Genomic DNA, 17,532 nt, shown 5'->3' with positions numbered 1-17,532 from the left:
ATAAAATGTAATTTAAATATTGGGTAGATAAAGAGTGTACGTAATTCGTGGCGAACCAAGCATATGTAAACGTTGGTTATTTTGGTTAAGGTCAAATCAGGTTTGCATTAGAATGTAATATACACTTAGGATATGTCATTTTGGATAAGCACAATATTGGTTATCATTTTTGAATCAAATGGTTAAAGTTTATAGTTATGCTGATAATATGTGCAGAGTGCTGAATTCACCTGTCGTGTTGAAGTCAAACGCATACGCAATAGCCAAGAGTGGTTCAGACTGACATGTGGCAGTGGGAATTGCATGAAAGGTGTGGGGCGTGAAGACAACGATATGTGGTGTGATGGGTGCGAAAACCCCGTTGTCTTCCAGAGAGCAAGGTTTGTTTCTAAAAATGTTTAGTTGTACTAATTTGTAGCCATTCTCATGCAGGCTTATAACTGAAAATAAATTACAAACCTTGCACAGTTTCAGGCTAGAACTCGAGGTGTTTAACTCAACAGCCGAAGCTGTCGTTGTCTGCTTTGAAGACACCGCCCAATGCTTGACAAAGACCACTGCTCATAGTATACTCACAGCAGAGTAGGGCCTGTCACGCGTCTACAGCCTTTATTCCACTGACATACAGGATAAGTTCACTCCGGTGATGGTAAGGAACGCTGATGGAAGCATTTCAACACTGCCGAATTGTTTGCACTCTCTTGTGGGCAGCACTCAGACCCTCCAGCTTGATTCGTGTACGTATTATGATCATGGCCATTTTGAATCCTTCAACTGCAAGAATGTCCTGCTAGATGGGGATGGTTGTAAGCCCTTTGGTTCTTCCACACCTCCATCGATCCCCGCTAAAGACAAGGGGGTGCTACCCATACCGACACCAGTTAAGCGCGTTGAAGCGATCGTAAGGTATATATCGGCTTACACTTTATTCGTGCCCTGTTTAATAAACCATTTTAATTAAAGATGTGCTGTTTACCTTTCTACTCGATCTGAAATGTTATTTACATACCTGGTATATGTTTACTCTATTTTAAAATTAGGAGGCTACAACAGTCGGAAACTTGAGTTCGTAAATATAAAAGTGCATTGTTCTACATTAAAAAAAATAGGAATAAAAAAACTTGGTAACGCATCACTTCGAATGTGTAAAGACATATAAGGGGAGAAGTTGGCTTTTGAAAAAAATAAACTTGGTGTCGTTATAAATAGAAAGACAACAAAAAAACTTTTAACTATAATTGATTGATTTCCATAAACAATGTAATTGTGCATATTTATTTTTGGATAACCGTCTACATAAATGTTTCGTGCTTTTCCTTCCCAGGCCTACTTATGCAGATTCGGATTCAGAAGAAACAGTTGACAGTGACCCACATGAAAGGTATACCGTCTGCACTTAGTGGTAGTAATGAAAACCCGTACTACTTTTCGATGCATATATACGTAAACATAGTATACCATTTTTAATAGTTTTCTTTTCGTTATTTCACTGCAGTCAGTTGGCTAGTGATGGGATTGGGGATGACGGTGGCATGCGTTAGCTAAAGTTTGGTCTATGTGTTATCCAATAAGATAGGAAGGCGTGCAAGAGTTTATGCGTTTTTCCTTTGTCTGTTTCATGTTTTTTTTTCTTTCTTGGAAGACATATTTTTTCACTTCTTTTTGGCCGACAAGTTTTGCCAAGGAAACAACTTATGGTCCATGGTTTAATAAAGTTTAAGCACGCCCCTTTGTAGGCGTATTGTCTTACATGTTATGCATCGGCCGTGTCAAACGTTTTACCATGAACAAACAATAGCTATTATGCATGTCGTGCATCGCACGTGCTTTCTCCCTAGTTAAAAGAAAATATAACTTTCATTAGAAAAAAAACATACCTAAATGCTAAATATAAAAACTCATCTTATTCTTTATTCGGTCACACGCGATCGTTGACGGACGAAACTTCTATATATTCATCTCCGCCACCCACCGTCGCCACCGCCGTCGCCACCGCTTCTCCGCCTCCTTCCCATTCTCCGATCATCTTCTCCACTCCAAAACACCCCAACAACACTCTCATAACACCATCAGCAATGGTGAACGGAGTGAGTTCAGCAGCCGAACAAGCAGAACAACTCAAGCAAGACGGAAATCTCTATTTCAAGAAAAACAGGTTAGGTGCCGCCATCGATGCGTATACAGAGGTATTTCAATTTTCCCATCACCAGAATTTGTTATCATCTCGTTTCATTTCATGATCACCAACTGTTCGACGAAATGCCGATGTGTGTTTACCTGTTTTTTTTTTTGGATTTCAGGCGATCACGTTGTGCCCTAATGTTCCGGTTTATTTCACCAATCGGGCTTTATGCCATCGTAAACGCAAGTATGTATGGATTGAGTTGAAAATTGGCTGTGAATGTTTTGAAATTTTGTTATTTTTAGGTCATGTTTGATGTTTTGTTGTCAATTTTGGATGATGATTAAAGTTGTATTCTGTTTGTTATATGTTTGTGTATAGTGAATGGGCAAGAGTTGAGGAAGACTGTATGAGGGCTGTTCGGCTTGATCCGAAATCTGTGAAGGTTTAGATATTTGTTATTGCATACATATATATATATTATTCACATGTGTTTTCATATTATTGCTTACTAGGTTCAAGCTAACGGCTTTTCGCGTGAAAACGGTTTCCTGTAATGGCTTATAGACTAACATTATTACCTTTCTATGTATATCATGTCTTTTTCAGTAATGCTTCCGTTATAGTAATATAGTCTTTTACCGGAAAAATTACGTCTTTTGCACGAATGCATCTGTTATAGTAATATAGTATTTTACCGGAAAACTCATGGGACCGCCAATACCATTATAGCTATCATTATTAAAACCTTCAAGGGGTTGTAATTCTCTTCTAGCAAAGGTCTCAGATTGGAATCTTGCTTCTATTGGTTTGCTACCCATAGTTGTCAATAGCGAACAGCGGACGATAGCGAGAAGCTACCTATACGCTACGTAGCGATAGAGATCAAATAGCGGGCGCCATTTCATGTTTAGCGATACACTAGAACAAAATTTTAGAAATAATTTGTATGTATATTTTACCAAAAAAATATAAAAAAGCTAAAAAAATTTACAAAAATCTCGCTATTTACCGCTATTTGTCGCTACCGGCTATATAGCAACACATGAACGCTACGCTACGCTATTCGCTATATCGGGCGCTATGCTCGCTATTAACAACTATGTTGCTACCACACCTGATCTTGTCGGTTAGCTGGGTATTGGTGGGTCCCATGAGTTTTTGGTAACGGGCTCTCATGGTTGCCAAAAAAAGTATTGATGAATTTGAGGACATCTTTATTCTTAAATATAACTTTAAGATACCTATTATGGCATAATTCGTCGTTGGGGAAAGCTAAGATGCTGACAATCTTCTTATTTTACATCTTTGTAAAGTACTATTCATTCGATCTATAAGAATATGTCACAAATCACATGATCATCTTGTAGGGTCAGAAATGAAGCATTAAATATACATAACTTTTGCATATGTGTTTAAAGCGACATGCTCGAGCTGGCGGTCTCACTGGAAGCAGCCTCTCTATTCCTATGGGATAGAGGTAAGGTTGTCTACATCTTACCCTCCTCAGACCCTACCTTAGCTTTGCTATTGGTGGGATTTACTGAGTATGATGATGATGTTTAAAGCGACATTTTGTTTGAACCGATTGTTATTTTGCGATTGAACCGACATGCTGTTTGAAGCTGTTGTTATTTTGCGATGAAAATTACACCGCTTTACGTAACTATCTTTAGATTACCAATGGATATTAATATCTCATTATCATCATTGATAGTTTCGATATCTTGATATTTCATGTGAATGACAATGAACACCTAGGTTGCAGAAATGATATTTCATCACTAGGAAACAATGTATTTGAACTATTAGGTAAATAATCTTAAATTAATTAGATGACGTTCACAATCATAATGTATCTTCAGGTTACATTTCGCTAAATTTACATGCCGCCGTACTTCCTCATGCTTGTGGTTTTATTTTTTACATTAATTACAAATACAGTGATGAGTGAACTATACCATATATATCTTATTAAAACTAGGGTTTGGTGACAGTGTGTAGTATTTTCGGAACTGCAGGGTCATTACATGCTAGGGCTTGCATTACTACAAAGGGAAAATTACGCTGAAGGAATAAAAGCTTTGGAAAGGGTACGCCTTTTACAATCCGTTTTGATTTCACAGAAAAAAAAACGTTTCATTTGACTTCCACGATTGGTAATATATATCCGTAAATGGTTTCGTAGTTAACCTTGCCATCACTTGTATGAGGCAAACTGTTTTGAATAACAAAAAAATGCTGTTTGAGAAGAATAATTTTTGTAATACGCACCCGACAAGTGTCCGTAATAATAATCTGAGACTTTATATTACTTGTTATGTAGGCTTTGGATCTTGGTAGAGGTGCACACCCAAATAGTTATATGGTAGAAGAGATATGGCAGGAGCTCGCAAGCGCAAAATATAAGGAGTGGGTGCATGAATCCGCTAAACGAACTTTAGCGTTGCAAAAACTTGAGTACGTTTTCTTGCTAAATTATTCCTGTTATGGGTTAATTTTACAATAAAAAAATAGTAATATTTTAAACCTTTGAATAAAAATGATTTTGAAGGTTGCATGCATTAAGACATAGGTGACCTTAAACCCGTTGGGCTCCTTTTAGCTGAATATACTTATTTGAACTTAGGTCCGGTTATGGATAAAACACAACCCAAATTGATCCAATTCAGAAATGGGTCGAAATTAAGGGTGCAAATGAGCTGAGCGGCTCACAAGCTGCTCGAGAAAAAGCTCGAAAGGAGCCGAGCTTAAGCCTAAAATAAAGCTCGTTTATTTATCGAGTCTGAGCTCGAGCATAGCATGTGAAGCTCGTCAGGCTCGTCGAGCCATATCGAGCGTTAGTGTAATATTAGTTTTTATTAATATTTAATAACATACTGATAGAAAGAAATATAACTTGCAGGATTTCTACGACAGAGAATTGTTTAAAACTAGAATTTTCATTACGTACAAATGAACAAGTTTGACCAGTATTTATACCTATGTTGCCTTGGGGAACAATGCATTAATTTACATACATATACATAAATGACCCCTATACTTTACATACTTGACATAAGAGACTTAAAACTAACTTTAGACTATTAACATAAACGACCCATAAATTAACCTACATGGATAAAGGAATTAACATTCAACGTTCCCCCTTAATTTCTTTATCCACGTCTTCAACATCTTCAAGATTTTCAATGTTTTGATTCCCATCATGTGCTTCATTATTTTCATCATAAGAATGTTGTAGCGGGTCTTTGTCTTTGAGTTTTGGCTTCCTTCCATTTTGATAGATGCTATCCTCTTTATCTTCATAACTTATACAATGAACTTTGTCTTGATCACGAACAAATGTTGTTATGTCTTCACACCTTCGTTGAATATCATCATCTTTAACTCGTGCATCATATTCTTCAAATTTGAATGAGCCATTTATTGATCATAAGTCGAGAACTTGTTCTAGTTTCCCGTTTATGTAACCTGACTCAGCACCCTTGACATTCTTGGATGATATTTGTCCATGTCCGTTGTATCCCTCTTCTACAACACATATATTTGCTTCCGTTTTGCACGCTCATGTCTTTCCTTGTCTAGCAATGCTCTTTCTTCTTGCATCCTTTCAATTTTCTTAGCTGCAACATCTTTCAAGCATTTCATACTTTCCATTTTCCTTTCTATCTTGTCTGCGAATGATTTCTCTTTTTCATTCATTTGCCTTTCAAATTCGATCTCTATTTCTTAACTCAGTCTTGAGTTCTTCATTTTTGTACTTCAAAGTCATAATCCATATCAAATTTCCAAAGCTCCAATTTTCCTTTTATATCGATTGCTATTTCAGATCTTATATCTTCCAAGTTTTCTTCTTCTTGAACTTGTTTCCTTCCGTCAACTAAATCTGTCCATTTTGGTTCTTCGGTAACTGTCATTAAGAGCGTCGGTTCGTCATCTTCTTGTAACAGATTAGCCTCTTCTTGTACTTGTTTTTAGGGCTGCAAACGAACCGAACGAAAACGAACAGGGGCTTGTTCGTGTTCGTTTGTTAAGAAATATGTGTTTGCGAACCGTTCACGAACACTTATCAAACGAGATTTTATGTTCGTGTTCGTTTGTTAAGGAAATGGACTTGTTCATGTTCGTTTGTGTTTGTTTGTTAATTTTAGGCAACAAACAAAAACAAACGTTGACGAACAAAAATGAGCACAAACTAATGTCCATGAACACAAACGAACGAACACAAACAATCGTTCATGAACAGAATATATAATACACTGACACTTATTAGACATTTAACATGTCGGAATTTTGAAGTATTTAAAGACATATAAAAACTAAAAACACTAATTAACGATCGAACACATTACCGAACGTTCACGAACATAAACGAACGAACATGACCTCTGTTCATGTTTGTTCATTTAACTAAACGAACGAAATTCCTTGTTCGTGTTCGTTTGTTTAATAAACGAACAAACACAAACGAACTTCCCGCCGAATGGTTCACGAACTGTTCGCCGAACGTTTGGTTTGTTTGCAGCCCTACTTGTTTTTCATGAGGACAATTTCTCTGGTAATGTCCAAACTTTTGACATTTATAACACTTTACTTCACTCAAGTCCCTTGTAAATTTGTTTTGGTCTCTAGAGTATCTCCTTGTTTTATCGTAGCCATCATTATTGTTTGTGAAGTTTTTGCGTGAGTGCGTGACATATTTTCCTCCTTTTTTTCTTGTCTAAATTTGCCACGACCTCGTCCTTGCGACATATTAAATCTTCCTCGTCCACGATTTCGGAAACGGTTTCCATGACTAGTTCTATTTTCATAACGTGTGTACAACAATTTCTATTGATTGTCCACTAAGCTTTCTTTCTTAAAATTGACCCTTTCCTCAAACGTTTTCAACCTTCCTATACCCTAAGCAGTCAATAGCGGTGCTATAGCGGTTAACGCACCTCAGGGTGTGTAGCGGTCCAAATAGCGGTGGCCTATAGCGGTTCCGCTATTAGCGGTGGCCTATAGCGGTTATAGCAGTAACGGTGTTTGATTGTGTTAATTCTTAAATTAAATACTTCAAAGTTACTATTAGTATTTGATTTGCAACAGGTTTTTCATAATGGAATGATATTACTATGAATTTTGATATTACTATTAATATTTTTCAAAGATATATTTATATATATATATAAAAATACATAAATTATGCATGGTATAAAAATTACCGCTATACCACCGCTATAACCTATATATCATATAGCGGACCTTGACCGCTATTCGATTTTGGACCGCTTTAACTGCATAGCCTATAGTTGCATCTAGAGTAGTAGTATTTAAATTAACAAATTGTTCGATGGATGCGACTATATGGACAAACCTTTCTGGTACAGAATTTAATAGTTTTCGCACTAAAGTAGGTGGATCAAATGTTGATCCACATGTAGTAGCCCTGGTAACAATGTTTGTCATCCTCATGACGAATGAATCTATCGTTTCGTCTTCCCTCATTTGGAGTTTATCAAATTCCGACTTTATTGATTGTCATTGTGCCTCCTGTACTTCATCTATTCCAATGAATCTGGTCTTCAACGTATCCCAGACTTCCTTTGAGGTTTTACATCCCGCAACCTGTAACGTAAGATCTTCACGTAAACCTAGCTTTCTTACGACACAACAACCAACAAAAATCCTTTTGCCTTATCTGTTTTTTTTTTTTCCGGATTTTTCCAATAGGAATTCTCTATCTTCTCCTTACTGATCAACAAACATGCAGCAATAATCCACAATTATTCTTTATTATGTACAACCTTAACACTCGAACACCCTGTATGCCCTTTGATCCACGACTAAACTTCGCAACGAACACCCACTTACTGCCAGAATTCGTTTCTATTTTCTGAAATCAAACAGCCCTTTTGGTCGCCTTCCTCTCGAACTATGGTAATAAAGAGGGTAATACTTTTGTTATTGTGATTCTGACTTCACTGGAATAAAACTACAAATATACTCTTTTCTTTTGTCTTTGATCTAACCAACAACCAACAACCATACCCAGTAAATCCCACAAATAGCAAAGCTACTTATAGGGTCTGGGGAGGGTGGGATGTAGACAGACCTTGCCTCTAGGGATCTAGGGATAGAGAGGCTGCTTCCAGAGAGACCCTCGGCTCCAAGACGAACAACATACCAACACACCAAGTCAAAGAATGTAGAAATAAAAAGTCACCCATGCTAAGAAAGTGATCAGACTGACACAATATAATGTAAATCATGTATAATAGCATACAACATCTTTTGGGCATAAACACAAGAAGGCAATCATCGGAAAAGTCCATTAAAGAAAAAGAAAAACTTACGTCCCTAAAATACACCTAAGACCTTACTGCAATATCCTCTAGAAGTCCTTAACCTTAATCCTACGCCTCCATGAAGTCCTATCTTGGATCCGTAAACAACAAATTGCACAAATCAACTTTGCGTTTGATTGGTGAATATAAGCAATAATGAAACCACACTTTCTTTTATAAACAACAAACCTTCCACACCGAACAAAATTCAATTCTTTGATTCCTTTTTTCTTTCTCTTCGATGAAACAACAATCAACAACCTTTCTTTTCCTTTCAAATTAATCTTCAACAGTACCGGTTTCTGATTTTGACGACCACGTGACAACATATACATAAATGACCCCTATACTTTACATACTTGACATAAGAGACTTAAAACTAACTTTAGACAATTAACATAAACGACCCATAAATTAACCTACATGGATAAAGGAATTAACATTCAATACATACCACTTCTTTAAAGTTGTCTATCAAACGAGCCGAGCCGAGTTTATTTAAACTTGTTTACGAGCCGAGGCCGACCCTAAAAATAAGATTGTTTGGTAAACGAGCCCAAGCTTCACTTATCGAGCTCGCGACGCCTAGACGATATCTAATTTTTTTGTTTAAAATTGTAGAAAAACAAATAGTTATTCTAATCTAATCTTTTGTTTAAAGTTATTATTATTATTATTTAATATGAAAGATAAATATATTTATTCTTATTATCATTTAATAAAAGTATTTATTTAATTTAATTTTAAAATATTAGTTACATTATCTGTTGGTTTATTTTGAATTTTAAAATATCAGTTAATTTAATTTTATTGTCTCTTTAATTTGATTTACTTTTATTTATTGTTTTCAAATTAATTAATTATGGAACTCAAGAGAAACTTAAGATTGAAATTGAAAACTTTAAAATATTGCAATTCAAAATTATGTAAAAGTATTAAAATTGAAAAATAATAAAGAAAAAAGTTGAAACATCGAACTGAAAATTTGATAAACAAAGAAAATTAAAGAATTATGATTCTTGGTAACTGAGAAAAATAACCACAAGTTAACAAAAACGATGCGGAGTCCTAAATGTTCAGAACAAAAACGAGAAACTCACTTTCGGTCGATATCCAAAATTTGTTATGTAATGCGAGCATAGGTTGGTTCGATTTTCTTATTAGAGTTCTGTTATTTGATTCAAAACTTGCTTATTGTTTTCGTCAAGAGAACAATTCGGTTTCTTGATGTCGATAACAGTCCAAATAATATTAAAAATTAAGGTATAAACAAATATAATAGAAAGGGGTATAATGGTCATTATGTAAAATTTCATTAAAGTTTGGTATATATTTTGTCAAGTTTACAATGTTATATATGAAAATAATCTATTTTGTTGATTTATTAGCTAAAATCTTGAAATTTTAAAAATCATATAATATATGTATAAGAATCTAACTGATTACAATCATTAGTTCTTTTGGCGACAACTTTCTTTTAATCCTACTTATTATTTTTCAGAGTTTTTATTTAACTTCTATTGATTCAAACGGTTTTCCTCTATATAGAATATATGTAATGTGTAATTTCAATTATCATTAATATCTGAGGATTTTTTAATAATATTGTTTTCATTGTAATACACGGGGTATAAACCTAGTTTTTCTTAATATATTAATATATAGATAATAAACGAGTTGAGCCGAGGCGAGCTCGAGCTTGAGAAACTACCAACGAGCCGATCTCAAGCTTTGAAAACAATGTTCGAACCGAGCTCGAGCTCGGCTCGGCTCGTTTGCACCCCTAGTCGAAATTGCCATCTCTACCATCTTTATACACCTGTTATTTTATGCTAACATGTGTTGTTCTGTGCGATAGAAAATCATGTGAGATAGCTTTACAAGAAAAACTTGTGCATGATCTTAGCCATATGATGGACGATACTGATGAAGTTTTTTCTTCAACTTCCGAACAACTAGCAGCTCTGAAATTAATATTCAGCAAAGCCGCAGAAGCCGACAAACCAACAGACGTGAGTCGTGTGTGTGTGCGCACGCTTCTTTTTTCTATCCTCTTTTGAGTTGTTGTAAACAAAATGCAAGTTTTCTTTAGTGGCACGTTTGTAATTTCAGGTACCGGATTATCTTTGCTGCAAAATAACTCTCGACATATTCCGTGATCCTGTCATTACTCCAAGCGGTTTAACTTATGAAAGGGCCATCATTCTTGATCATCTCGAAAAGGTATTTCTTTCCCTTCATATGACAAAATGAAGTAAAGACTTTCACTTTTGAGATCAAAATAACTACTTTTCTGTCTAAAGCTATGCAGTTAATGCGGTAAAATATCGGTAATTTGAGTATAATGCAGAATTTATATATATAGCAATTTAACACCAATAATTCAGTGATATATCAGTGATATATCGGTGGTCAATATCGCCGATAATATCGATACCGATATTTAACACCGATATTTTACTAAGGGATCGATATGAACGATATAACCGATATCTCACCCGATATTAACTGCATAGGTCTAAAGTCAAAAGATTAGCTTAGAGGTAGCGATTTTGACCCAATAACTTGCGAATGAGTCGATTTGGGTTATATTTATTTTTTGGGTAAATTGCATTTTACGTCCTTTAAGTTTCAGCAAAATTTCAAACGTTGTCTTTTAACTAACGAAATTACAACGGGCGTCCTTTATGTTTTAATTTCTTTACAACAGATGCCCTTTGTGTTTTAGTTTCTTTATAGCAGATGTCCTTTATCTTTGTAATCTTCTTAAGGAGAAAGGATACCGCCTGTAAAGAAATTAAAACATAACGGACATCCGCTGTAATTTCGTTAGTTAAAGGATAGCGCCTGAAATTTTGCTGAAACATGAAGGACGTAAAATGCAATCTACCCTTAATTTTTCAAAGAGTCAATTCATCAAACAGGTCGGAAGTCGTCCAAAACTGTACTTTAAATGTGTGTAACCCACCACCTAAACACCTCTTTATAAAAAGTTTGATTAATAAATAATAATGAATGAAGCTTTTGTAATTTTCCACACTAATTATCTATAAAAGAAAGGACCGACGATATTGATGGTCAACCCGACCTAACCCCTTTTCAATCTCTACAAGATTTACACATTTTGACCCGTTACCAATCCCTCCCAAGTCCCATATTGTCATCCAAGACTAAATCTAAATGTAACGGAAGTCATGTGACAAAACCCGTCTTAATTTTTTACCATCTTAGTAGTCATCTTCTTGTTAACTGGGGTAGCTCAGTTGGCCACCGACACCCATATTCCAACACTTGGATCGTTGGGGTCTCGGGTTCGAGACGTGGCAACCCCACCTCTCTCGAACCCCAAGTGTTGGGAGGGTATTTGCCGCCAGGGATCCTTGTCGGATGGTGAACTGGGAGGGGGGATCCCCTCCGCGGTCAGGGGTACCGTGCACCTACCCTTTTTTCAGGTTAACAAAAGTCAAAAGTCTACATATTTGTGGGACAAAGGGAGAGTACAATTTCGTTGAAAAACTTGTATTTCTTACATTATCGGTCATTAAATTCGGTATATTAGGTGGGGAAGTTTGATCCAATTACGCGGGAACCGCTTCATCCGTCTCAGTTAGTCCCAAATTTGGCAATTAAAGAAGCGGTAGGAGCGTATCTGGAAAAACATGGTTGGGCGTATAAAATGGATTAGAAGATGGTGCAAGAGTTTACATACATATCGTAGTGGTAAAATAGTAAATTATATGGGGAGCTTTGCCGGATGTAACAGTTCTTGCATCATAAAAAATGGTGGTGCATTGATCTGTTGTACAGTCATGCATTTTAACCCCTGGTTTTTGGTTGGTTATTTTCTTGAATTGAGGTGCATTTGGCTTTTGTGCTTGATTACATTGTCGTAACTTCCACCGCGGTCAACCTCCATAATCCAACACCAGATTACAGTTGAAAGAGGTAATATGGCGGTGATAGAACTATGGGTGGCAATTCCTGACCCGCCACAAAAATATTCAGGTTTTGGGTTGTCATTTTAACATGTTTAATACCCAAGTTGTGTTCTGGTTGACTTTATAACCCGATTTAGTTAAACGGGTCGGGTTGAGGATGACTTTTTAACCCATTTAATTAAACAAATCGACCTGTTAACCCTTTTAAAATTGAAACAAAAATTCTTTTTAAGGTCAACCCGCCAACCCAATTAACCGTTTTATTACAATTTGTTTACAACTTGAATACAACTTGTCCACTTGTTTGGATAAATGGGTTACATGGTCAGATTCGGATTCGTCCATCTGGTCGCAGTTGAAATAAGACAAAAAATTGTGATGTGGGTACCAACTGTTTTGTCTATTAAGACTTTCACAAAAGGATAGGTGCCATTTTGGATGGTTTAAACTTGAATGGACCACATCAATATGTTACCATCTATCTCACAAGAGGCACATTGCCCCATTGATGATGGGCACATTCTTCCTACTTTGGCCTTTTTCCTTTCAACCCCACCTCAACAATTATTGCCTTTCTTTCATAAAAGTTCTCATGATAAACTATATGTCCGTGCAATCACCCAAATCCACACTATTAGGGTTTGAAATTTCTACATGATAATAGTTTCTAACAATCATTTCATATTTTGGTTTTTATAGTATATACAAAGATGTCACGCTTGTCGAAATATTACAGAACATTTTGTAAGTAATCTTAAACGTTACTAGAATACAGAAACACTAATAATCCGATGTTTTATTCGCGTTTTGTGAGCTTCTCTTGCCAAACGTCGGTCATCATCGCCAATGTTCCACTTTCTACACTTTATGTCGTCTTCACCGACGACCTCTATCATCACCCTCATACGTTTGTATGCTATTTTCTGCTTCTATCAAACTGTGGTCTATTTTTGCTACTTAAAAGGACAAGAAGTCACAAAACTTGAGGTCAAACTCGGTAACAAAGTTGACGAAAAAAGTCAAAAACATTATGTACAATAAAGATGAACAACCCATGGACCCTAATAGATCTTGAAAGTGTTGATCTAAAAGATGAGAAATTTACATGTTTCTTCGAAACCCCATGAAGCTTACGCGGTATGGGTGCGATTAAACGGCCTATTAATCCGATCAAGAATCCCACTAGCTTTTCTTTTCGCTCTCGAATTTCCATTTTCCGCAAGTTGTGACAAAGTCTCATAACGACTCTCTTCTTCTCTCATTTCCTTCCACTTGGTTCGATCGCTAAAACATATGGCGTACAATATCGCGATACAATTCTCTTTGTTTCGTGCACACGTTGTCTCTCTTATCACAGAAAACAAACATGAAACCGCCCCAAGATCACACATCTCTTCAACCGCCTTTTGGTTACTCGAAAGCATAGCTAGAATGGCTACTAACTCATCCACGAGGATCCTGTGGTTAATCTTGTCCAAAAGCACACTCACCGCCCCATCTCGCACCGCTCTAGTTTTATTCTCATGGACAATACACAAGTTAAAGATCGCGGATGCAGCATCTTTCATTGCCAACGCATGCCCTTCTTCAAGAAGCTCGATCAACGGTCTTAACCCACCCGCTTTCCCGATTACCAACTTGTTGGAATCGAGTGCCGACAACGTAAAAAGCGTCGCAGCCGCGTTAGTTCTTGTTTCAATCGTCCCTAATCTTAACGCGTCCAACAAAACCGGAACCACATTCACGGTTTCCACAACAGGTTTCTTGTTACTCTCATGAATCGACACGTTCAAAAGGGTAGTGATCACATCTTCACAAAGATTCGGGTCAACCCCATTCTTCATTTCGGATAACGGGCTTATCAATTCGGGTATCGCGGTACTACATTCACCGAAAAAACCCCGAAAAGCGGGGTTCTTTTTCGTCAACGACCGTAACATCCTTGCAGCCTCTTTCTTCTCGGATATCGAATCCGACAACGATAGTTTCTTGAGAAGCGATCGGAAATGCTTCCGATCAGCTTCAGTTAACCCCTGTTCATCCGGGTACTGAACAGGGTTAACAGGGTTCGGGCCCGGACTGTTCAGGGCCCGAACCCCGTGATTCTTGCACCATTGTGCAATCATATCCCGAACCAAATGGTTCGGGGTCAAAACCGTGTGCGAAAGAACTTGCCCGGTTTCCGGGCAAGTTCTGTTTCCACCGGAAAGCCATTTCTGAATCGAAACTCTATCATACGTCTGCAAAATCATCATCAAATCTTGATCAATTAACAACCAAATTGCATAATTCGAAACGGAATTTAACAAATTTGAGATTAAAAACTTACTTTTCCGGTGCAAATAATAACAGGGTCCGTCATAATTTCTTTAGAAAGCGGGCAATTGAATTCTTGTGGATAATATTGAATCCCCTGTTTCAAAGATTGCAAAATTTGTACGGTTTGATCAAGAATTTCGTCATCTGATGAATCTTCAACGATTGTTTTAACAAGTTTTTGTAATGCTTTCTTCAAATTGTCGGTTGGATCCCGTTCAAAGACCCCACTTTTCGCCATTACAAAAGAAAGCAAGAATGAGTGAATACGGTGTCGTTTTGGTGTGCTAAATTGGCATTAAATTTTGGGTTTTTGTTCTTGGGTCAAGGTGAAGAGACAGTGAAGAAGGAAGGCATATGGGCGTGTGGGTTTCAGAGAAGAAAGAGAATGATGATGATGGTGTTTTGTGTGTATGTGTGTGAGAGAGAGAGAGAGAGAGAGATAAAAAGACTAAAAAAAGAAATAGACGTGTTGGTTCTAATTTTGTTTATGTTATTTATAGGTATAGATTTTTAATTCATTGTTTCAATTAGAATATATGAAATTTATGTTGATTTATCTTTTTGTTTTTTACATTTATGTTTGAATATCTTTTGTTTATTATAATTGAATTGGTAGTAAAAATTATTACGCATATAATGAAAGCAAAATATTTCAACTCTTATAGCTAGGGCCTAGGGATGTAAATGAATCGAACATTCAGCAAACAGTTCATGAATTATTCGGCGGAAAGTTCGTTTATGTTCGTTCGTTTAGTAAGTGAACGGACACGAACAAAAAATTTTGTTCGTTAAGTTAAACGAATGAACATGTTCATTTATGTTTGCTGGTTAATATTTATTTGTGTTAGTTCGTTTAAAGGTTTTTATATGTTGTATTTTGTTTTATTATTTCTAGTTTTTAAAATTTTGAAACCCTCATTTCACTCTTTCAATTTTAGTTTGTGTTAAAGCTTGACAAACTCTTAATTTTGTGTTTATCATGTTTTTGATAATCACGCCAATTGTGTTCATATAATTATGTTAAGTGTTTATTTATTTTTTGTGATTATTCGTAATATTTGTTACGAAAATGCAGATTTTATTCTAAAATGAATATTGTATTCATAATCGTAGTTTGTGTTCATTTATTTTCATGAACATTTGTTAGAGTTCATTAGCATATGGTAAGTGTTCGTGAACAGTTTACGAACATGTTCGTTTCCTTAATGAACGAACACGAACAAGAAATCTCGTTCGAAAGCGTTCGTGAACAGTTCATGAACAAGTTTGTTCCTTAACGAATGAACACGAACAAGGCCTTGTTCGTGTTCGTTCGGTTCGTTTACAACCCTACTTATACTATATAGTATATACTTGGCTCATGTAGTATTTTGAATGTTATATTGTGTAAAATAGTTGGTGAAAAATGTTTTACAGTTTATAATAAAAAATTAACTTAAACATAATGGTCATATGAAAAGACGTTAGTATTGCTACAACCTTTGATTTGGTCCGCATGATGTTTTAGAAAAGTATGAAAGTGTTTTGAAGAAGTTATAACTAAATGATCTACTTAAAATGGGAAAGGCGTTTGGCTTGAAAAATTACCTTTTAAGCCTCCACAACCAACCCATTGATTTCCGCCTTCGTTACCACTCCATTTAATATACCTTTCTCCAAAATTCAAAGTTGTTCACTCTTTATTAACTAATTTAGGTATAGTTTGTTTTTTAAAATCTAAAATGTCAGTTACGAACCACATTTGCAGACATTTGTAGAAGAAGAGGTGGACCAAACCTCTGCAGTCTACAAAAAGAAAGTCGGTTGTTTTTTAATGTATGTAAACTTTTAAAATAAATTGATGGTGGTGGATGATGGACGTGGACATAGACGGAGACGGAGGAAGGTGGTGATGGTGGACAGTGGTGGGTGGTCTCAAGTTTGCTTCTCAATATGGATTCAATTTGCCTCTCACTAGATGTGTTTTCCACCATTAATATATCATAGTTAGCATTCAATTAACTAACTTAGCTCAAAAGCTTAGCCTAACCTTCAATAGCAACTCATTCACCTCTTGCATTTGAGCATCCAAAATAGCCCATATTTCATGCCTCTCTTCACTAGCATGTAATCTCCAATCAAACATGATTTTTAAAATTTAGCTCTATATTTTTATTAAAACCACTAAACATTGAACATGGATGACAATAAATAACATTCTATTCTATTGTAACAATAGACGGTAGGATACTTGAAGAATGCTCACGCTACATAACATGTTTTTCTTATATATAACAAGTTTATAATAATTCATGTTGACGAATAACTGAATTTACTTAAAACCTAAGAGTATCAAGAATAACTATTAATACAAATTATGAGGTGGGAAACATACTGTTGTTCATGACTATTCTTATATTATGCACAAACGAACTCTGGGGGGTTCAAGAGAGTGTTCAAAACGCTATAATTGTTTATCCCTTATACGAAAAAACTTTGGTCTGGTACAAGTTAGTTCATAACATATTTTAGCATACTTGTTATTGTGGTTTTCTTTGAACTATCATATTGAACTTTCAAAGGAACATCAAAATATTTCAATCTCAAAGTTTGTTCAACAAGATTCAAAGCGATATCTTTGCCCTACAGATTATATAACCAACAATCCTTTCGTTTCTTATATAGTTAGATCATGGTTAAAATTGTATCAGACAAGCTAAATAAATTTGCTAGAACAAGTTGCAAACATGTTGACAGGTTAAATTTATATTTATTTTAGCTAGAATTCTAATTTTAAACAACTTAAGACAACACGTTCATTTGCATCATGACCCGAATAATA

The 17,532-nt window shown here is 35.8% G+C and overlaps 2 protein-coding genes across 2 annotated transcripts; one reads left to right on the top strand and one right to left on the bottom strand.

The window, feature by feature from the left end:
• The first annotated feature begins 1,901 nt into the window (after positions 1-1,901).
• On the top strand, positions 1,902-12,324 carry LOC110935516 (E3 ubiquitin-protein ligase CHIP). The gene is made up of 8 exons (XM_022177899.2): positions 1,902-2,186; positions 2,301-2,368; positions 2,504-2,567; positions 4,144-4,215; positions 4,449-4,582; positions 10,313-10,466; positions 10,567-10,677; positions 12,014-12,324. Exons 1-8 carry the CDS (start codon positions 2,076-2,078, stop codon positions 12,137-12,139), a joined length of 840 nt encoding a protein of 279 aa, XP_022033591.1. The 5' UTR covers positions 1,902-2,075; the 3' UTR covers positions 12,140-12,324.
• Positions 12,325-13,141: 817 nt separating this feature from the next.
• On the bottom strand, positions 13,142-15,161 carry LOC110935515 (U-box domain-containing protein 9). Its single transcript, XM_022177898.2, has 2 exons — positions 14,722-15,161; positions 13,142-14,632 (listed from the first exon to the last, which is right to left on the bottom strand). The coding sequence occupies exons 1-2, from the start codon at positions 14,947-14,949 to the stop codon at positions 13,523-13,525; spliced, it is 1,338 nt and encodes a 445-aa protein (XP_022033590.1). The 5' UTR covers positions 14,950-15,161; the 3' UTR covers positions 13,142-13,522.
• Between the last annotated feature and the right edge of the window lie 2,371 nt (positions 15,162-17,532).

This window comes from Helianthus annuus, chromosome 1 (genome assembly GCF_002127325.2).
Source record: "Helianthus annuus cultivar XRQ/B chromosome 1, HanXRQr2.0-SUNRISE, whole genome shotgun sequence".
Taxonomy (NCBI): Eukaryota; Viridiplantae; Streptophyta; class Magnoliopsida; order Asterales; family Asteraceae; genus Helianthus; species Helianthus annuus.
This window is presented reverse-complemented; position numbering and strand designations above follow the sequence as displayed.

Coding starts and splice junctions, on each gene's coding strand:
- LOC110935516 (XM_022177899.2), top strand. CDS start 2,076: ATGGTGAACGGAGTGAGTTCAGCAGCCGAACAAGCAGAACAACTCAAG. Junction 2,187..2,300: donor CCATCGATGCGTATACAGAG/GTATTTCAATTT, acceptor TTTGGATTTCAG/GCGATCACGTTGTGCCCTAA. Junction 10,467..10,566: donor AAGCCGACAAACCAACAGAC/GTGAGTCGTGTG, acceptor TTGTAATTTCAG/GTACCGGATTATCTTTGCTG.
- LOC110935515 (XM_022177898.2), bottom strand. CDS start 14,949: ATGGCGAAAAGTGGGGTCTTTGAACGGGATCCAACCGACAATTTGAAG. Junction 14,633..14,721: donor TTATTATTTGCACCGGAAAA/GTAAGTTTTTAA, acceptor ATGATTTTGCAG/ACGTATGATAGAGTTTCGAT.